We start from the raw sequence: 23341 nt of genomic DNA on the forward strand, positions 1-23341 counted from the left end.
CATTGCTTTATAAAGCCTCAACATTACATCCTAGCTTTAATATGCTAGTACTCTTAAAATGAACGCTAACATTGCATTTGCTTTTCTCACCACCAACACAACCTGCAAGTTAACCTTTAGGGAACCCTCCACAAGGACTTCCTAGTAGTTCCTTTGCACTTCAGATTTTTGAATTTTCTTTCCATTTAGAAAATAGTGTACCCCAGTGAAACCTTTCACCATACTTGTCACTGACAGTGCCAAGATTTGCAGGGATGAAGTCTAAATGGGAATGCAAAAAATAAATTTTTAGTGACACGTTGCACTTCATGGTTTTGTATGGTTGAAACATGTTGTCAACCAGCTGCACATAGTTTGGTGCTCTAGTTGCCAAGAAAATTTTCAACAATATCCTTGAATGCCTTCCGTGTGATTTTCTCTGGTCCCATGAGAAGTTCTTTGAATAGCCTGTCATTGATGACCTGTTTGATTTGTGGACCAACAAAAATGCCTTCCTTAATCTTGGCAGCAATTATTCTGGGAAACATCTGTCTCAAATACTGAAGCCCTTCACCTTGCCTGTTCATCATTTTCACAATCCTTTTCATAAGCCCCAGTTTTATATGAAGAGGAGGCAAAAGTATCTTTGATAAGTCTACAAGTGGCTTATATGCCACAGTTTTCTGCCCTAGGATCAACTGCTTATGGAGTGGCCAATCCTTTTTAATGTAATGAGATTCTTTAGCACGGCTGTCCCATCTGTAAATGAAACAACAGTACTTGGTGACAAGAGTTCCAAATTTTGGTAGTTTTCTCCATGTGTACTGCACAGCTTTTAGGTTTAACACTGAAGAATTAACAATAAGATGCCACTGTTGTGGGTCAGGCTGGCAACCCAAATCAATCAGAAGCCCATTAATGTCAGTGCAGAAACATAGATTTTCTAACCAATTTTCTCGGCAGCTGCAAAAGATGGAAAATTGTGCCTGGTCACAGCATCCTTGCAGCCTTGAACCCAGTAATTTTGCTTTTGCCTTTGACAAACCCAGGTCTCTGACCAGGTCATTTAACTCAGATTGAGCTATCAGACGAGGCTCACTCGACATAACGAGTTCAAAATCTGTGTCATTTTCCATTCCTGGCTCGTGCATCATGGCATCTTTACCTGCCTCCTCTAGACTCCATATCTCTGGTGCATCAGTACTGGAAGACTATCGTCATGCAACACAGGTCTCATGGGGTATTCAATGGATTTCTTGTTTTAGCAGAAAAACCAGACACACTGGTGAGACAGAAGTAGCAGTCTGTCACATGATCCTTTTGCTCTCACCATATCATCAGGACAGCGAACAGCATTGCCTTCCGAGTACATCTGAGCCAAGCTCTAAGATTGACAGTGCATGTGGCACAACAAATATAAGGAGCCCAGGCTTTGTCTTGGTCATTAATTTTACACCTAAAGTAGAGCTCATAGGATTTCTTAATAAGAGGAGTCATGTTCCATCTTTGAGATTTAAGCGCATACTCAGCAAAAATATAGCAGAAAGCATTGCAGCAATTGCAACATTGGCAAGACATTTTGCTATCACAAATACCCCTGAAAATACGATGACTTTATTATAATGAGTACACACAATTTGCTATGCATGCAGAGAATGCGCATCAAGGTGATTGCAAACCAATATGCATGTAAATGCAATGCATAGAACATGTGCATGATGCTTTTATAGTCTTCTGAAAACCTGTCCAAACATGCAGCATCTGCCTTGCCTAAGTATGCCTAGGCATGCCTGGGCAAGATACAAAACTTTTCAGCTTACATTGTGGGTGATTTCAAAAACATGGGGTGTGTGATAGGGAAATTTCATGGTGATTTTCATGATCAGCAGCCCAAAATCCACAAGATACACCCAAAAGTATTCAGGATGCAAAATCTTTGTTGCCCAGTGAAAGCTTCAAATCCTGGGCCTCTGTACCTCCTTCTGTAGCCTGATCCTGGACTTCCTCAGTGGAAAACCACAGTCAGTGCAGACAGAAACAACATCTCCTCCTCACTAACAATCAAAACCAGTGCACCTCAAGGATGCATGCTTAGCCCACTGCTCTACTCTCTACACATGACTATGTGGCTAAGCACAGTGCAAACGGCATCTATAAATTCACTGATATCACAACTGTTGTCAGTGGAATCTTGGATGGTGATGAAGAGGTATACAGGAGATAGATTTGCTGATTGAATGGTGTCATAACAATAATGTTGCACTCAACATCAGTAAGGCCAAGGAATTGATGGTGAACTTCAGGAAGGAGAAGTCAAAAGAATGCAGACCAGTCCTTATCAAAAGGTCAGCAGTGGAAAAGGTGAGCAGGTTCAAGTTCTTGGGTATCAACATCTGTGAAGATCTATCCTGGGCCCAACATGTTCATGCAATTAAGAAATTTGAGGAGATTTGGTTTGTTACCAAAGGGGAGGGGAGGAAATGTTGACTCATACCACGAGAAGCCTGCATCGGGCATTTTCATGCCTTACAAGGCGCAGATTGGAAGTCTGTGTGGGGCGCCACTCCTCGCACAGACACTAGAGCAATGTGTGATTAAGTGCCTTGCTCAAGGACACAAACACGCTGTCACAGCTAAGGCTCGAATTAGCGACCTTCAAATCACTAGACGAGTGCCTTAATCACTTAGTCACCAAAGACACTAGCAAATTTATACAGATGTACTGTGGAGAACATTCTAACTGGTTGCATCATCGTCTGGTGTGGAGTGGCCACTGCACAGGATCAAAAAAAGCTGCAGAGGGTTGCAGCCTCAGCCAGCTCCATCATGGGCACTAGACTTTCCACTAGTGAGAACACCTTCAAAACGTGATGCCTTAATAAAGTGGCATTAATCATTCAAGGAGGCACACCACATCCTCCTCTCATTGCTACCATCAGAGAGGAGAACAGGAGCCTGAAAATACACACACAACATTTTTGGAACCGCTTCCTTCCCTTCACCATCAGAGTTCTGAAAGGACAATAAAACCATGAACAATAACCACCTCCCTATTTTTACTTTCTTTTTGCACTATTCATTTAATTATATATATAATTAAACACAGTACATATATCACCCAGGTTGGATGAGCAACACTTCATATTTTGTCTAGGTAGCCTGCAGCCTGGTGGCACGAACATGGATTTCTCCAACTACTTGTAATTCCAAGCCCCCCCCCCAACACTTCTTCATTTCTCCCCGCTGGCCTCTTCTCCAGCCTTTTACCTTTTCCACTTATCACTTCCCAGCTTCTTACTTCATCCCCCACACACCTGGCTTCACCCATCATCTTCTAGCTTGTCCTGCTTCCCCTCCCCCTACCTTCTTATTCTGACATCTTCTCCCTTCATTTCCAGACCTGATGAAGGGTCTTGGCCCAAAATGTTGCCTGTTTATTCATTTCCATAGATGGTACCTGGCCTGCTGGGTTCCACCAGTATTTTGTGTGCGTTGCTCTGGATTTCCAGCAGCTGCAGGCTCTTGTGTTTATGACTTGTATGCACTCGAATTTTGTAGGTTTGAAGATCGCTGATGAGGCCAAGGAGGAACTAGGTACCAAAGGAAGTAAGTGATGGCCAGCTAAATGGGCAGAAAGGTTGCTAGTCTAGGGTAGAAGGGTGGCTTGTAACAAGATGGCGCCATCAAGTTGCGACTGTGTACCGCTCCGATGGGAATCATCAACTATTCCCGTTTAGGACTACTACATCTGAAATCCACAGTCACAGCCATGGGTACTTCAGTAAGGAGCATTGTTTTACGACGTTTATAATATCTACTGATATGGAAAATCAACAAACCTCGAGCGGCAAACCCATGTCATGAGTGCAGTTTCCCTTTTAAGAAAATGCAAGCAGGGATACCACACTGGGCTACAAGTTTGATTGAAATGCTGAGGCTTTAGACTTCAATTCCTGATTATCCTACTGGTGAATGTACAACTTTTGGAAAGTAAAATTGAAGACCAAGGTTGATGTACCACAGGGATATCAGAGACTGCTGTGTACTTTGCTTCACGAAAACATGGTTCATACCTGTGATTTTGGACGCAGTGCTGCAGCCTGATGTTTTCACCATTCTCTGCAAAGAGAGGACAGCTCAGTCTATATATTGGATGGTGGGGGTCTTTGATGATGGATGCTGCTTTCTGCCACAGTGCTATTTGTAGAAATGCTCAATGGTGGGGCTGGGATTTAACTATAATGGACTGGGCTGCATCCATGACATTTTGTAGGCTTTTCCGTTCAAGGGCATTGGTGGTTCCATAACAGGCCGTGAAGCAACCGGTCAGCATACTCCCCACTGTGCGGCCATATAATTTTGTCAAAGTTTTAGATGACATGGCAAACCTTTGCAAACTTCTAAGGAAGCAGAGCTGCAGCCATGCCTTCTTTTTTTTTTAATGGCACTTACGTGATGGACACAGGACAGATCCTCTGAAATTAAATTGCCAAGTAATTCAATCTCCCTCCTCTATGTTGATTTGTCAGCACCTTTGATTCAGCCTACAATAGTGATGCCATCAGCAAACCTAAATGTGGCTTTGGAGCAGTACGTAGCCTCACAGTCATAAGTATAAAGCAAGTAGAGCAGGGGCTAAGCACACAGCCTTGTGGTGCACTTGTGCTGATGGTGATTGTGGAGGAAATTTCGTTGCCAAGTATACTTGTATACTTTTGCTTAGCTTTAGATTCTTAGTCTGCAAGATTCTTCATGTTTCTTTTTATAGAACAAGGAGCTGTTACATTTCCTCTCAATTTTTATAAATCACTGCTTGTCTTTTGGTTTCCAGTTCTGAAAACTAAAACTCATGTAAACATGCATCTTTCCCTAATTCCAATTACTTTATTTCCAAAGTTTAAAGTTTTCTGCCTCATTTATTGAGTGCTGTTCAGGCACCTTTGCAATTTATCACCAATGGGCGCCAATTGCAAATGAAACTCTTGCAAATATTTATCATGTAAAGGAAGTACAAATACCAGCTGCACATCTTCAAGCAAGGATTCAACATCAAACCTTATCACTGAGCTAGTATCTCATCATGAAAGCTATTCCCGCACTCCAATGTAAGGTACCTAACCAGCAAAATACAAGTCAATTTTTTTCTTCCTGTTTATTCCTTATCTAGAATAGTTTTCAGAGCCCCAAATCCCTAAGTAACGATAGAGAAGTACCTGGATAGATAAAATATACACTATAACAGCTCAGTTTGTTAGTGTAAGGCAAATCATTGGTGATTAACATCGGAAGTTTAATTCCGTCAGGTATTAAAAGCTTGGAGTGAAGTCTAATAAAAAAAATAGTCTTTGTTTTGTTTTACTCCTTGTGATGTCTACCCTTGCTATAATTTCATGCAAAAATAGTCATTTAAAACCGGATTTACAAAAGGGCAATTGAGCTTGATGAACCTCTGGAATTTCTGTGGATGTAATGAGTGGGGTGGAAGAGGGAAGAACCAGTACTGGACCTGATGAGAAAATAAAATGTAAACTAAAATGACCCAAAGCTAAATGGAAGTGTGAGTTGTGAGAAGAAAGCAGATATGACCCAGTGTGATTTTGGGGCGTAGATCGAGTGGACACCCATAGAAATTTTCTCAGGCGGAAGGGGCATAACTTTAATGTGCTGGAAGGAAAGTATGGGGGGGTGGGATTTCAGAGGCAGGATTTTTTTTATACAGAGTGGTAGGTGGGTGGAATGTGATGCCTGTGGTGGTGGCACAAATATACATTAAGGACATTTAAGAGACTCTTAGATAAGCACAGGGATGAAAGAAAAAATGGAGGTTATGTGGAAGAAAAGGGTTAAATTGATCTTGGAGTAGGTTAAAGGATTGGCACGGTATTAATTTGCTAAAGGGCCTGTACTGTGCTATACCGTTCTATATTCTATGTTAAACACCACGGTAGCATAGCAATTATCACAATGCAGCTACAGCTCAGGGCATTTGAGAGTCCAGAGTTCAATTCTGGTAACGTTCTGTAAAGAGTATCTGTACATCCCCCTGTGGAATGCGTGTGTTTTCCCTGGGTGCTTCCGTTTCGTCCCACAGTCCAAAGGCCTACCAGGTCGGTTAATTGAACATTGTAGCCTGTCCCATTAGGTTAGGGTAATTTGGGGTTGTGGAGTGACGTAACTCGAAGGGCCAGAGGGTTCTACTGTACCGCTAAATAAAATAAATTTAAAAATAAAGCAAACAATTACAGTAGAAGGTTTAAACTGAATGAGGAGACAGAGATAAATCTCTGCTCTGCCATTCTTCAGTATTGTTAAAAGGAAATTTGCTCCCTGAGAACCGTGTGACATATTTTTGACTTGAATCAGACCTGGCTCAGTGAGACAGTAGGAAGCAAAGCTCTCCATTCTGCACAATGGGGGACAGTGCTTGTGACGCTGCTCCTCATTCCCAAACTTGTCAATCATCCATGCACACATGCTGTAAAAGGGAAAGGAAAAAAACTTTTAATGTAAACTGGCACAGTTTCACCAGCTCAAATGGAGTCTCAATAGATAGCACACCATCCCACACCCAAACCACAAAGTAGGCATTCCTTACATATTACTTACAACACAGGAACAGGTCACTTGTCCAACCATGTTATGCCAAAGTAATTAAACTAGTACTTAAGTGCCTAACTAAACTAATCCTTTCTGCCTCCACGTGGTCCATATCCCCTATTTTCTGCACAATTATGTGCCTAACTAATAACTTCTTAAAAATCTCTATCATATCTATCTCCACTAAAACCCCTGGCAGCATAATTCAGACATCCACCACTCTCTGTGTAAAATAACTTACCCTGCACATCTTCTTTGAACTTACCTCTCTCAACTTAAATGCATGCCCTTTAGTATTACACACAAAATGCTAGAGGAGCTCAGCAGTCCAGGCAGCATCAATGAAAAAGACCCTTCCTCTTTAGAGTTAGACATTTTCCTGGGGAAAAGGCTGCAACTTTATCTTTGTCTCTCATATTCTACTGTCAGGTCTCCCCTCAGCCTCCAGCACTCCAAAGGAAATAACACGTTTGTTCAGCCTCCCCACTTATCATGTGCCCTCAGATCTAGACAGCGTCCGGGTAACCTCTCCTGCACCCCCTCCAAGGCCTCCACATCTTTCCTATAGGTTCATGAGAATGATCCTGGGAATGAAAGGGTTAACATATGAGGAACGTTTGATGGCTCTGGTCCTGTACTTGCTGGAGTTTAGAAGAATGAGGGAAGGATCCCATTAAAATCTATTGAATATTGAAAGGCCTAGACAGAGTGGATGTGGAGAGGATGCTTCCGATTGTGGGGGAGTCTAGGGAAAGAGGTCACAGCCTCAGAATAGATGGATGTGCCTTTAGAACTGAGATGAGGAGAAACTTTTTCAGTCAGAGGTGGTCAATCTGTACAATTCATTGCTATAGATGGCTTGGAGGCCAAGTCATTGGAAATATTTAAAGCAAAGGTTGATATGTTCTTGAAAAGTAAGATTGTCAAAGGTTATGGGAAGAAGGCAGGAGAATGGGGTGAGGGGGATAATAAATATGATGGAATGGCAGAGCAGACTCCATGAATCAAATGGGCTAATTCCGTTCCTATATCTTATAACGGGTGACCAGAATTGAATGCAATACTCCAGATATGGGCTAAACAGAGTTTTATAAAGCTATAATGTAACATCCTAACTCTTGAAATCGGTGCCTCGACTAATAAAGTCAAGCATGCCATAGACTTTCTACTCATCAAGCTGTTTAGACATTTTCAGGGAGCAATGGACTCGGGCACCAAAATCCCACTGTACATCAACACTGTTAAGGGTCATGTCCCACCAACCTACATTGCCCCTCACCTGTTTTCACCTATCACCTTCTAGCTTGTACTCTTTCCACCACCAACCACCCCCCACCCCACCCATGAGCTTCTTACTCTGGCTTCTTTCCCCTTCTTTTCCAGTCCTGAAGAAGGGTCCTGGCCTGAACCATTGGCTCTTTTTGCCTCCTCTCCACAGATGCTGCCTGACCTGCTGAGTTCCTCTAGAATTTTGTGTGTGTTATTGAACTGAAAAGAGTAGAGGAAAGTTTTACAAAAATGTTTCCTAAGCTTAAGAGACTGAGTTATAGGGAGAGCTTTTCAGGCTCGGAATGTAATAGACTGAGGAGTGATCTTATACAGGTGTGTAAGATTGTGAGGGGCATGGATAGGGTGAATGTACTCAAATCTTTTACACAGAGGGTGGTATGTACGTGGAATAAGTTGCCAGAGGAAGTGGTAAGGGACATATAATAATAACTTTTAAAAACAGATAGATTGGAAAGGTTTAGAAGGTTATGGGTCAAACACTAGAAAATGAGCAACACACATCAAAGTTGCTGGTAAACGCAGCAGGCCAGGCAGCATCTCTAGGAAAAGGTACAGTCGACGTTTCAGGCCGAGACCCTTCGTCAGGACTAACTGAAGGAAGAGTTAGTAAGAGATTTGAAAGTTGGAGGGGGAGGGGGAGATCCAAAATGATAGGAGAAGACAGGAGGGGGAGGGATGGAGCCAAGAGCCGGACAGGTGATTGGCAAAAGGGGATACGAGAGGATCATGGGACAGGAGGTCTGGGAAGAAAGACAAGGGGGGGGGACCCAGAGGATGGGCAAGAGGTATATTCAGAGGGACAAAAAGGAGAGTGAGAGAAAGAATGTGTGCATAAAAATGAGTAACAGATGGGATACGAGGGGGAGGTGGGGCCTTAGCAGTCTGTCCCTCTGAATATACCTCTTGCCCATCCTCTGGGTTCCCCCCCCTTGTCTTTCTTCCTGGGCCTCCTGTCCCATGATGCTCTCGTATCCCTTTTGCCAATCACCTGTCCGGCTCTTGGCTCCATCCCTCCCCCTCCTGTCTTCTCCTATCATTTTGGATCTCCCCCTCCCCCTCCCACTTTCAAATCTCTTACTAGCTCTTCCTTCAGTTAGTCCTGACGAAGGGTCTCGGCCTGAAACGTCGACTGTACCTCTTCCTAGAGATGCTGCCTGGCCTGCTGCGTTCACCAGCAACTTTGATGTGTGTTGCTTGGATTTCCAGCATCTGCAGAATTCCTGTTGTTTGCGACTAGAAAATGAGATTTGCTTGGATCTGCACCTTGGTTGGCATGAACCAATAAGCCAAAGGGCTGCATGACTCCATGACTCTAGAGTGGACAATGAAAGGAGCCATGTCCCTGTAACATGAGGTATAGCGATCAAAGTTCGTAAATCTCTGATCTAACTCAATACAGTGCCTATGGGCTGCTCTGCCCAGAAATTCTCCGATTCAACGCTAGCCTAAACATAGGACAATTTACAATGACCAATTAACCTACCAACCAGTATATCTTTGGACTGTGGGTGGAAGCCCACGTGGTCACGTGGAGAATGCACAAACTCATTACAGGCAGCAGCAGGAATTGAACCTGGGCCGCCTGTACTGTAAGGTATTGTGCTTTTCCCCTCTCATCTTACTGCTATGCCCTCATGTTTAACACTTCTACCCTAGAAGGAAGATTCCGGCTGCCTGCCCTATCAACACCTTTTATACTGCTATAACGCCTTTTATAACGTCTGTAAACTACTATCAGATTTCCCCACACAATAAAGCTGTTACCCAGCTGTTTCCCAGGTCACATATGCAGCCTAGCGTGCTCAATATTTCCACCACTTTGTTCAATTACTTATTTGAGCAATACAATGAGTCAATGCACCCTGCTTACATATATAGCTGATAATGTTTGATAAAGTTTTGGTATATAAACTCCATTGATGTAATACACAAACTAAATCCGTGTTTGTGTAATACTCCGTAAGTACAAATGCATATACTGTACTGTATTGATGCAGAGCTAAACTGTATGCTCTAATGTTACAGCACTAGTGATTATATCCCATAGACAAAGAGCTTGTCCTGTACAGTTAATGGCAAGATCCCTAACCCTCTGAAAGTGGCAAATAAGTAGACAGGGTGATAAAAAGGCATCTGACATACTGGATCTTATCACTACAGGCATAGAGAATAAAAGTCAGGAAGTCATGTTGCAATTCAATGTTACATTCCGCTCTCCAATGGACATTAAATTGGACTGCATCCGACTCCAACGAAATACTCGGCGGGAGCACAGCTGTTTATTTATGTAACAGTTTTTCCCTCAGGCCATTGGACTACCAACCTACTGCCCTCCGCTGTTCCTATTGTCTTGTTTATTATTTATTGTAATGCCTGCACTGTTTTGTGTACTTTATGCAGTCCTGGGTAGGTCTGTAGTCTAGTGTAGTTTTTGTGTTGTTTACGTAGTTCAGTGTAGTTTTTGTATTGCTTCATGTAGCACCATGGTCCTGAAAAATGTCTCGTTTTTACTGTGTACTGTACCAGCAATTATGGTCAAAATGACAATAAAAAGTGACTTGACTTGAATAAAACTTTGGTTAGGCTGCCTTTGTGTGCAGTTCTCATCGCCCCAATACAGGGAGGGTTCAGAAGAGGTATTAGCTGTAAGGAGAGGTTGGACAAATTTGGATTATTTCCTCTGGAACATCAGAGGCGCAGGAGACACTTAATATATATTCGTAAGTTTATGACAGGCATGGATAGGGTAGGCAGACAGAATCTTTTTCACAGGGTAGAAATGTTAAATAGTAAAGGGTAAATAGCTTTAAGGTGAGGGTGGGAAGTTTAAGGGGCATATGCGGGGCAAGTTTTTCCCCCCACACCAGTACATCAAAATAAGATGTACTTCAGGCTGTCAGTACCGAGTTTGGTTAAACCAAACCCTTCTGCTGCTGATCACCCATATCACTCTATTTCTTGCCTCTTGAACAGCATTACCAAATCTGCTTCTACTGTAAGTGTTGGCAGCATGTTCTGGGCACTGACTAGTCGGCCACAGAGTTTTATCAGCCCATTTTTCCATCTGGTCCAGATCCTACTGCCAACCATGATAGTCTTCCTCGCTGTCCACCACAGCCTCAATCTTGATGTCATCTGCAAATCTGCTGATCCAGTTGACCACGTTGATGACAAACAACGGACACAGCACTGATCCCTGTGGTTCTCCACTAGTCACAAGATTCCAGTCAGAGAGACAAACATCTATTACCACTCTCTGGCTTCTCCCACAAAGCCAATGTCTACTCCAATTTACGACCTCATCCTGAATGCTGAGCGATTGAACCTTCTTGACCAGCCTCCCATGCTGGCCCTTCTCAAATGCCTTACTAAAGTCCATGTGCACAACATCCACTGCCTTACCTTCATCAACTTTCCTGGTAACTTCCTCAAAAAAACTTTATGGTAAGATTGATTAGACATGACCCATCACACATGAAGCCATGTTGACTATCCCTAATCAGTCCATGTCTGTCCAAATATTCACATATCCAGTCCCTTAGAATACCTTCCAATAACTTTCCCACTACTGATGTCAGACTCATCGACCTATAATTTCCTGGTTTATTTCTAGAGCCTTTCTTAAACAGCAGAACAACAGTGGCTATCCGCCAATCTTCTGGTACCTCACCTGTCCCTAAGGATGATTTAAGTATCTCTGCTATGGCCCCAGCAATTCCTGCACTTGCCTCCCACAGGGTCTGAGGGAGCACCTCGTCAGGCCCTGGGGATTAATCCCACCCTTATTTGCCTCAGGATAGAAAACACCTCCTCCTCTGTAATCTGTATAGTCTATGAAGTTGGTGAAGCTTTGCCTCACTTCGATAGACCTTGTGCCCACACCCTGAGTAAATACAGAAGCAAAATATTCATTTAAGATCTGCCCCATCTCTTTTGGCTCCACCCATGGATTACGATTCTGATCTTCCAGAGGACCAAATTTCTCCCTTGCAGTAATGCTCTTAACATATCTGTAGTAACCCTTAAGATTCTCCTTCACCTTGTCTGCTACGGCAACCTCATGCCTTCTTTTAGCCCTCTCAATTTCTTTCTTAAGTGTTCTTATGTATTTCTTGTACTCAATAAGCACCTCATTTGTTCCTACTTGGCTGTACCTGCTATGTACCTTTTTCTTTCTTTCTTAACCAGGGTCTCATTATCTCTTGCGGACCAAGGGTTTCTATACCTGTTATCTTTACCCTTATTCTGACAGGAACATACAGGGCTTATACACTCAAAATTTCACTTCTGAAGGCCTCCCACTTACCAAGTACATCTTTACCAGACAACAGCCTGTCCCAAATCCACACTTGCCAGGTCCTTTCTGATACCATCAAAATTGGCCTTTCTCCAATTTAGAACCTCAACCTGTGGACTAGACCTATCTTTTTCCATATTTACTCTGAAACTAATGGCAAGATGCAAAGTGCTCTCCTATACAAGCTCTGTCATCTGCCCTGTCTCATTCCCTTATAGATCAAGTATCACACTCTTTTGATGGGAATTCTATGTACTGATTAATGTACTGAACTATGTGTTCACTGGACACATTTGACAAACTCTATTCCATCTAGTCCTTTTATAGTATGGAAGTCCCAGTCAATATGTGGAAAGTTAAAATCACCTACTATCACAACCTGGCAACAGTATATGAAAAACATTCAAGTTACCTGATATGCAAGAGCTTATATATCAATTTCACTGATACCTTATAAATATTACACAAATACAGTGCTTGCACTTACACTACACTAACACAGTACAAAAATGTTGCCTAAACTTAAGGGACTGAGTTACTGCATAGGGAGAGCTATTTATGATGTAAAGACAAGAGATTCTGCAGATGGTGGAAACCCAGAGCAACAGGAATCCTGATGAAGGGTCTTGGCCCGAAACATCAACTGTTTGTTACCCTCCATAGATGCTGACTGACCTATTTGGTTCATTCAGCACTTTGTGTGTTATTCTAATGATGTAATCCCTTTGTTTGAACTCCACTGATACAACAGTATATAACTACTGATAGTGTGCTTGGGTATGTTTCCTAATACTGTGCTTATGTATAAATTCTATTATAAATTTTACCCAATAACTGTTTTAGAAAATGAATACACTCACTTCCCTACAATTGTTCAGTCAGTTCTAAGAGTCTGAGATTCAGGTGCGTAGCCTTCCACTTTGAACAGATTGTCAGCCATGTAATTTTGGCCAGCAATTAAAATCACATACTTAACGAGAATAGAGGAAGTATTTTTACACTGCAGTAAGCGTGCCAGCAGGCAGGGCCTACTGGTGTAACTGCAAAGTTATGATTAGAATGCTGTACAACATTCAGCCTGGCTATGCTGATCACATGGCTCAAAGTATTGTCAGCACCCAAGATAGTAATGAGAAAGCTCTAGAAGCTGCATGATCGGCTAATTCATGGTGCACGGTGCATGCAGTTAGGAGGCCGTGTCGGCACTCACTCTCCACAGAGGCAGCGGGTCAGTGGTTGCTCTCTACAGAAGGACTGATTTCGATCTGTTGCTCTCCTCGATGCTGACAGAGGATGTTTTCAAAATTCTGAAATTTATGTGATTATTGTTGTGGACTGTAGTTTTTATTGGTCTCCTTCAGTTCTCTGTGCTTTCTTTCTTGTTGCTGATTGGCGAGTTGGGGGTTTAATGTCCTTGTGGGCAATGTGTTAGTTTTTGTGTGAGGGAGGGGTTGGAGATTTGGGGTCTGGTGTTCTTGTTGGCGTTTTTCTGTGGGGGATCTGTTAGTGTTTTGTGGGCGAGAGGGGGGTGGGGGGTTATTGTCGCTGCTTTTTTCCTTGTGGGCGATATGTTAGTTTTTTTGTGAGGGAGAGGGTTGACAGTTAGGGGGTTTAGAGTTTGATGTTCTAGCTGTTGTTTTCTGGGTAAGTGATCTGTTAGTTTTTGTGCAAGGGAGGGGATGGGGGGTTGGAGGGCTTGGGGTTTCCGAGTTTTTCTTTCTTTTTCATGCCGGTAGGGATGATGTCTTTTCTTTCAACAAATTCCATGGTGTTGCTGTATTTCATGACTATCTGGAGAAGATGAATCTCAGAGTTTTATACTGCATACACACTTTGATAGTAAAATGAACCTTTGATATAAATTACAAATCACAAAACTACTTGGAATAGACTAATCTCATTTTTCACAATTACGAGGCAAAACTCTGTACCAGAGCCAAACTTAAGTTCATTCAGGTGGGCATCTGGGAGAGATGCCCACCTGGTCAACTCCTACCAAAGAACTGAACCTTGTCTTGGAGAATGTAGTCCATTAAGTTTAGGGAGTGTCAGTGGGTAAACATTTTGGAGATAGTAACCACAATGTCAAAGCTGAATATAGAAAAAGATAGAGATGGACCAGGAATAAAGCTCTTAAGAAGGTGAAAGACAAGTTTCATTAAAGTTAGCAGACCCTGCCAATGACAGATTGGCAGAAACTACTTGCAGTGGAAAACACTCAAAAGCAAAACAGCAAGAGCACAAGGCTAATGTGATCCTGTATTGCCAAGGGTAGCAAGCTAAGGGAGCTGAGTGCCAATGACATTCAGGGTTACATAAAGGGAAACAAGGAGAAAAAAATGGAAGCACATGGCAGGTACAGGGGATCAAAGACAGGGTAATAATTCACAAGTATAAAAAGTGTAAGGAGATGCTTGAAAAGGCAACTAGGAAGGCAATGAATGGTCACAAAGTAGCAGTAACAGACAGGATTAGAGTAAACAACAGGAATTCTGCAGATGCTGGAAATTCAAGCAACACACATCAAAGTTGCTGGTGAACGCAGCAGGCCAGGCAGCATCTGTAGGAAGAGGTGCAGTCGACGTTTCAGGCCGATTCTAGTTCTAGGATTAGAGTAAATCTGAAGGCATTTTATAAGTATATTGGCTTGGATCATTTTGTTGGCAATCATGATACTTGCATTTATTTCCAACCGACAGGTCTTTATAACAGTCCGTATAAATGAAATAAAAGCTAGCTTAAATATTATTATTCCATGAAGAATATAATTATTGGAATTGGTTCATTATTGTCACATATACACAATGAAAAGCTTATCTTGAATACTGTTCATACAGATCAGATCATTACGTTTTGCAGAATAAAGTGTAACAGTTACAGAGAAAATGCAGTGCGGGTAAATAATAAGGTCCAAGATTACGGCAAGATACGTTGTGAGGTCAAGAGTCCATCTCATCTTACTAAGGAAGCATTTAATAATCTTATGATGTGAGATAGAAACTGTACTTGAGCTTGGTAGTACGTGATTTAAGGCTGCCAAATGTAAGAGGGAAGAGGAGAGGATTTCCAACATAGCCTTCGATGATGTTGGCTACTTTACTGAGGCAGCAAGAAGAACTAACAGAATCCATGTAGGTAAGGCTGGTTTCTGTGATCTTCTAGGCTGTGTTCACAACTCTGCAGTCACATGCAGAGCAGTTACCATTCCAAGCCTTGGTGCATTAGTAAAAATTGGTAAGGGTCGACAGGAACATGCCAAGTTTCTTTAGCCTCCTGAGGAAGTAGAGGCATTAGTGAGCTTTCTTGGTTGTGGCATCAACATAGTTGAGCCAGGACAGGCTGTCAGTGATGTTCACTCCTAGGAACATGAAGCTTTCAACCTCAATACAGTTGATATAATCAGGAGCATGTGCACCACCCACATATGTTAAAGTTATGTAGTTTAACTGAAGTTAGCAATAAAAATATACAAAATGAAAAAATATATTACATTTAATATAGTTCTCTTTAAGTAGGTATATACCATGGACAATGTATAAACGTACTTGCTTTCAATGTTGAAGTGCTTCAGCATACACCTTTCTTTCGAATTCAATGTAAAAACATTCAAGTTATTTTTATCTCCACCTCTGGATCAACCAACATGTAGTTAACCATGGCAAAAGCAATGTGTTTTATTATCAAGGCCAACAGCTTTCAATGATTGTCCTTGCACCTTGTTAATACATACAGCAAAACAGGAAACTGAAGTCACTTAAATTGAAAAGGAAAATCAGATGAGATCATTGGTATCCTAGAGATGAAGGCATTTTCCCTCTGGCATTACCAGTCATAATGAAGAAGTAGTTGTTGAACTGATAATCTTGTTGCATCATATTGATGGACCCAATTTCTTGAATAGCATGACTAGAGCTTCTTTTAGTTCCAGACCATGTGATGGCACCCCAGGTGATTGGAGTGACTTTAAAAATTCAACAGGAAGACTATCACAATGTTTCAAAGGTACATTGAATATCAGAGAAATGTATACAATATACATTCTGAAATGCTTTTTCTTTGCAACCATCCACAAAAACAGAAAAGTGCCCCCAAAGAATGAATGACAGTTAGATGTTAGAACCCTAAAGTTCCCCCCAGCTCCCCTCCCTCCCGTGAATAAGTGGCAGTAAGCATGATCCCCCCTCCCCACTGGCAAAAAAAAAGCATCAGCACCCGTCACTGAGTACTCAAGCGTGAGCAAGGCAACAGCAAAGACACAGACTTGCAGTACTCCAAAGACTACTTGTTCACCCAGTATTCGACATACCACAGGTTCTCTCTTCCTAATAAGGGAGAAAGAGATGTCTCCGTTTCAATGTCAATATATATTATGTTGTACCAGATGTCCAGTAAGCTTTGAAAGGTCTTTATTCACAGCCTGCAGAGTCACTCTTTAGTGATAAAACTGCTTTCATGGTAATTCAAAAGGTGTTGCATGACATTAGCTTGCAGCAGATGATGAACTGATGTAACAATTTGGCCCAAGTTTTTCATTGAAATCAACCCCGTTGAATCTTTGTGTTTTACTTTCCCCATTTCCAAAATTTGAGTAAACTTAAAACAAACTCTCTTGCTAGCAGCCAGCCGATGGTGTAGTGGCATCTGTACTGGTCTTCGAGGCGAGTTTGAACCTGGCTGGCTCCTTGTACGCTTTCCATCCGTGCTGGGTGAGTGTCAAGCTAGTAACTCAGCCTTGTAAAAAAACAGTCAAATGCTAAAGAAATAGCGAGATTGGTGCCCAATGCGCCACAAGAGGAAAAACAAACTCTCTTGGAATAGACTGCGTGCCAACAGTACTGCACATCACTTTTCAAGTGTAGTCATTTAACATTTTCCCCATGATGCTTTAATAGAAGGTTTCAATTCATTTGTTTCAGAAACTCATGGAATTTCTGGTAGCATCGGAAGAAAATCTCCAGCTGTCCTAAAGCAATTCCTACCATTATTGCTTCCAAGATCTTACAACATTCAATCCAATGCTTCAGTGGCTCCTTTTTGAGCTACTTTACATTCACTCAAGAGAGTAAATTTACATTTCTCCACATCTGTCACACTCAAAAACATAGAACAGTATATCAGAGGCCCCTTAGCCTATAATGTTGTGCTTACCTTTTAACTTACTCCAAGATCAATCTAACCTTTCCCTCCAGACATAGCCCTCCATTTCTCGTTGACCCATGTACCTATGTATGAGTCTTTTAAATGTCCCCAATGTATCTGCCTCTGCCATCACTTCTGGTAATGTGCTGCATGCACTTACCACTGTGTAAAATAATGATCTCTGACATCCTCCCCTATATAACCACCTTAAAATTATGTCCTCTTATATTACTGCCTCGGAAAAAGGCACTGGATATCCACTGTCTATGCCTCCTATCATCTTATACATCTCTATTAAATTACCTCTCATCCTCCTTCACTCCAAAGAGAAAAGCCCTAGCTTGCTCAATCTTTCCTCATAAGACATGAACTCTAATCTAGGCAACATTCTGGTAAATTTCCGCTGCACCCTTCCTATAATGGGGTGATCAGAACTGAACAGAATGCTTCAAGTGTGGTCTAACTGAGTCTTATAAAGCTGCAACATTATCTTGCAACTCTTGAATTCAGTCCCCCAACTAATGAAGGCCAACGTGCCACACGCCTTCTTAACAACCCTATCAACTTGTATGACAATTTTCAGGGCATTTAAAAACAAAATCTGCAGCTTTACCCCAGCCAAAATGTTGAAACACTTCCTGAAAATCTAATGACTGAAGCAATAACGTTGTCTTCAAAACTTTAGCTAAAAGTAGATTATTAAGGAATGGCTTTCCTGTTCCACCCAAAGCATCTCTTTGCTATCTCAGTAAGCTCACTTCTTTTGCTCAGAGAGATTCGTCAAAGTGGTTTGAAGCACAGTCAGTCATCCACATAAACTCAGTGCACAAAGTGTCTCTTCGTGGGTCAGGTATGGGGCCAAAAGTGCTGAAGTCAAGTCCACCCAAATCTATAGTACCTCAGAAAAAAAATCTGAAAAGTACTCATCAATTTTCAATGGAGAAAATTAAAATTTCACCCTTTTGGATATGGAAGCCTCAGATTGGGGGGAGGGGATGGTAGGCACGTCAATAAATTTAGAGTGTAGCAATCTGTCAGGAATTGAGAATTTATCCACTTTTACCCCCTGGTCCTTACCAATGATATGTTCTAGAATGTCTCCATCTCCTCTCCAACTATGATGTCCTCCTTTCACAAATATTCATCTACATTCTCAGACTCATTGGATTAGTCTTAAATTATTTTTTTAGTAATGTAACTTGCTTTATTGCTTATATTTTTATGTAATCACCTGTTTGTGTGTAATTGTTCAGTGAATTTTCAGTAATAGTCCAGCTATTTCTGTACTTTTCTAGAAGCTTTTCTGCAGCCTGAGTCACGCTATTGAACTGGACTATTTCATAGGTTAATTCCTCTATCTGTCCGGAATGAACTAGTTTTCAGTATAAGATTACTATAACTTCTGTTCTTTGTTTTTCTTTGTTCATTATTTGTTCTCTCCCTTCCTTACAGTAAAGTAAGTTGGTTATTGTTATTTCTTTGTAATGAAACCTAATAAAATGGCTGTTACCACAGGATTTTCACCTCATTCTTGACTTCCAAAGAACCTCTTGATCATAACATTTCCAGATCCAACTCACGCCACGCACAGATTGTCCCTTTGGTCCATAATGGCCCTCACCTTCCCTTGATTACCCCCATACCCATGAGTACATAATAAATGCTTCAGAATTTTCTTTAATTTTGCCTGCCAGTGATACAGCGTACACTCACTTTCCCTTTCATGAAAGTACTCTCCTTCACTTTCTGAACTCCTGGAATGTTTTGTCTGTTCTGTGCTGTACTGATGCCTCGACGTAGCAGGAAGAGGAATCTCTATACCTGTTACATCGAGGCATCAATACAGCACAGAAACTTGACTCCATCTCCATCTCGGGAGGGTTTGATGCTGCTTATGCATGGGAGGGGGTAGGGGCTTTGGGGTTCTTACGGTTGCAAAAAAAAGCTTGTGAACCCTTTGCAGTTGGCTGTTCCCTCTATCATGCTTCACAGTTGGGATGAGGTGTTGGTGTGCAGTACCCTTTTCCTATCAAACATAGTAATGTGCATCTCTGCCAAAAAGTTCAATTTTCCTCTCATCTGTCCACAGAACATGATCCCAGAAGCATTGTGGATCATCCAGATAGTCTTTTGCAATCTTGAGATGTGCAGCAATATTTTTTTGGAGAGCAGAGATTTCCTTCATGGTGTCCTTCCATGAACAGCACTCTGGTTCAGTGTTTATCTTATAGTGGTCACATGAACAGGGACTTTAGCAAGCTCTGGAGATTTCTGCAGGTCTTTTGCTGTTACCCTTGGTTCTTTTTCACCTCCTTCAGCATTGCAAATTGTGCTCTTGGTGTCATCTTTGCAGGGCGCTCACTCCTAGGGAGCGTTTCCTCCATAGAACCATAGAACCATAGAAACTACAGCACAGAAACAGGCCCTTTGGCCCTGCCAAACCATTTTCTGCCTAGTCCCACTGACCTGCACACGGACCATATCCCTCCATACACCTCCCATCAATGTATCTGTCCAATTTATTCTTAAATGTTAAAAAAGAACCCGCATTTACCACCTCGTCTGGCAGCTCATTCCATACTCCCACCACTCTCTGTGTGAAGAAGCCCCCCTAATGTGCCCTTTAACTTTTCCCCCCTCACCCTTAACCCATGTCCTCTGGTTTTTTTCTCCCCTTGCCTCAGTGGAAAAAGCCTGCTTGCATTCACTCTATCTATACCCATCATAATTTTATATACCTCTATCAAATCTCCCCTCATTCTTCTGCGCTCCAGGGAATAAAGTCCCAACCTATTCAACCTTTCTCTGTAACTGAGTTTCTCAAATCCCGGCAACATCCTTGTAAACCTTCTCTGCACTCTTTCAACCTTATTTATATCCTTCCTGTAATTTGGTGACCAAAACTGAACACAATACTCCAGATTCGGCCTCACCAATGCCTTATACAACCTCATCATAACATTCCAGCTCTTATACTCAATACTTTGATTAATAAAGGCCAACGTACCAAAAGCTCTCTTTACGACCCTATCTACCTGTGATGACACTTTTAGGGAATTTTGTATCTGTATTCCCAGATCCTTCTGTTCCACTGCACTCCTCAGTGCCTTACCATTAACCCTGTATGTTCTACGTTGGTTTGTCCTTCCAACGTGCAATACCTCACACTTGTCAGTATTAAACTCCATCTGCCATTTTTCAGCCCATTTTTCCAGCTGGTCCAAGTCCCTCTGCAGGCTCTGAAAGCCCTCCTCACTGTCTACTACACTTCCAATCTTTGTATCATCAGCAAACTTGCTGATCCAATTTACCACATTATCATCCAGATCATTGATATAGATGACAAATAACAATGGACCCAGCACTGATCCCTGTGGCACACCACTAGTCACAGGCCTCCACTCAGAGAAGCAATTCTCTACTACCACTCTCTGGCTTCTTCCACCGAGCCAATGTCTAATCCAATTTACCACCTCTCCATGTATACCTAGCGACTGAATTTTCCTAACTAACCTCCTATGCGGGACCTTGTCAAAGGCCTTACTGAAGTCCATGTAGACAATATCCACTGCCTTCCCTCCATCCACTTTCCTGGTAACCTCATTGAAAAACTCCAACAGATTGGTCAAACATGACCTACCACGCACAAAGCCATGTTGACTCTCCCTAATAAGTCCCTGTCTATCCAAATGCTTGTAGATTCTGTCTCTTAGTACTCCCTCCAATAACTTACCTACCACTGACATTAAACTCACCGGCCTATAATTTCCCGGATTACTTTTCGATCCTTTTTTAAACAACGGAGCGACATGAGCCACTCTCCAATCCTCTGGCACTTCACCCGTAGACAGCGACATTTTAAATATTTCTGCCAGGGCCCCCGCAATTTCAACACTAGTCTCCTTCAGGGTCCGAGGGAACACTCTGTCAGGTCTCGGGGATTTATCCACTTTAATTTTCCTCAAGACAGCAAGCACCTCCTCCTTTTCAATCTGTACAGTTTCCATGGTCTCACTACTTGATTCCCTCAATTCCATAGATTTCATGCTATTTGTAGACAATTTCTCATACTGTGGACTGATGAACACTCAGGTTTTTAGAAATGCTTTTGTAGCCTTTTCCAACTTCATGCATCTCTACAATTCTTCTTCTAAAGGTCCTCTGAAAGTTGTTTTGATGGAGGCATGGTGCACATAAACAGATCTTTCTTGAGAAGAGCAGGCTCTGTCAGTAACATGACTTTGTGTGTCTTTTTTTTAAAATGAGAAGAAGTTTGTGTCTTATTAGCTTAGGTAGATTATGTTTGTCTATTATTGTGACTTAGGTGAAGATCAGACGACATCTTATGAGTAATTAATGCAGAAAAAGAGGTAATTGCAAAGGGTTCACAGACTTTTTCTTGCAACTGTATATGGTGTCACTGAAGAGCCTCCTAGGACAAGTAGTTCATAGCAGACTGCTTAATTTTGCAACACCCCCTTCTATTTGTTATGTCTCTGTTGCACTGAAGACAGTGCAGGCTGGAATGTTGAATTGTTTGCCTGGCCCTTCTTTTAACCATGTCTCATGCCCTTACTACAAACCTTAAACTCTACTACTTAAAACCCATCCTTGTGATCATTCCCAGACTTGCAGCCTCTCTCCCTCCCAGTCCATGTCATCCTTTCCATACAGACCTCGTATGCTCAGCATGCAGCCAAAATCTTTATGTTGCCCTCCATCCAAATAACTGCAAGTCCACTCCAATTTCCCCACTCTTTATTCCCCACCTCATCCTTAAGCTCTTCCTGACACCTGCATGCTCCAACCTGTGAATACACCAAAGCCCTAATCTTTTCCTCTCTCTCCAAGTCACTCATCACTTTCAAGATCACCATGGCAACCCATCTTGAGCCTTCTTCATGAAGCTGCTGCACAAGTAATAAGAGGCTGGCGAGAATCTGTTGCTGCTTACGTATCTTGTTGTCTAGGTATCAATGCCACATCGACTTACTTATGAATACTCATGTAAGCGGTGGTACTTGCGCAGCCTGTTGACAATGCTTCAAATATGATGGAAGTGTCCACTCGTGACAGTCCTGATCCCCCGACATCTGGGCGAACATAAATCCCACCAAACCCAAGTTCTGCAGCCTTTCTCATCGTCTCCACAGGAAAGATTTCCTATCAAATATTAAAATGGAAGTATAATAATATTCATTCCACAAAAATATCAGATAAGTGACAAAGTATAGTTTGAATTGCCATTTTTTTCTGTATCTGATGTAGCATGTGAGCCTATTAGAACAACTTACAGGCTTAGTTGCAGAGAGAGAATATATGGTGACTAGTAGGCAGTGTTACCAAAGGAACAGGTATTTTAACCACAAGGACACAAAGCACACCGATACCAAAGACATTGTTCAAAGGGAATAGTAAATTTGAATTAATTAACAAATATAGATCACTTTAAGGCCATAATTGCAATGGATTCCTGAAATGAATGATGAAAATGGTTATAGTCCCATCATACTTTGGAGCCTTGAGCTTGTTTAGTACACAAAGAAATACACAAGTCAGGCACGTTGGACGGCATGGTAGCATAGTGGCTAGCACAAAGCTTTACAGTACCAGTGACTCGGGTTCAATTCCTGATGCTACATGCAAGGAGTTTGAACATTCTCCCTGTGACCGCGTGGGTTTCCTCCAGATGCTCCCGTTTCCTCCCACAGTCCAAAGACGTGCTGGTTGGTAGGTTAATTGGTCATTGTAAATTGTCCTGTGAGTAGGCTAGGATTAAATCAGTGGATTGCTGGGTGGCATGGCTCAAAGGGCTGGAAGGGGCTACTCTGCGCTGCATCTCAATAAATAAACAAACACACACACACACTGCTGCGTTCACCAGCAACTTTTATGTGTGTTGCTACACACTGTGAAGTTATGCTTGTGCAGCCTATTGACAAAACTTCATAAATGAATTATATGGTTGCTTGCTGTAGCACTGATCCTCCAAAGGAGTCAAAATACAAATTCTAGTTGAAACTAAATAAGGAGGCATTA

General features: G+C 42.0%; 1 protein-coding gene across 6 annotated transcripts in view; it reads right to left on the reverse strand.

Annotated features, from left to right (window-relative positions):
* The window catches only part of acad8 (acyl-CoA dehydrogenase family, member 8), a 103377-nt gene that overhangs the window by 59865 nt on the left and 20171 nt on the right, over positions 1-23341 (reverse strand). For all 6 annotated transcript variants that reach the window (XM_072238515.1, XM_072238509.1, XM_072238512.1 and 3 more), the window contains exons 3-4: positions 22296-22465; positions 6345-6454 (exon numbers count right to left, since the gene is read on the reverse strand). In XM_072238515.1, the coding sequence (XP_072094616.1) occupies positions 6345-6454; positions 22296-22465 (280 nt within the window). The remainder of the gene's footprint in view (positions 1-6344; positions 6455-22295; positions 22466-23341) is intronic.

This window comes from Mobula birostris, chromosome 20 (assembly GCF_030028105.1).
Source record: "Mobula birostris isolate sMobBir1 chromosome 20, sMobBir1.hap1, whole genome shotgun sequence".
NCBI classification, from domain to species: Eukaryota; Metazoa; Chordata; class Chondrichthyes; order Myliobatiformes; family Myliobatidae; genus Mobula; species Mobula birostris.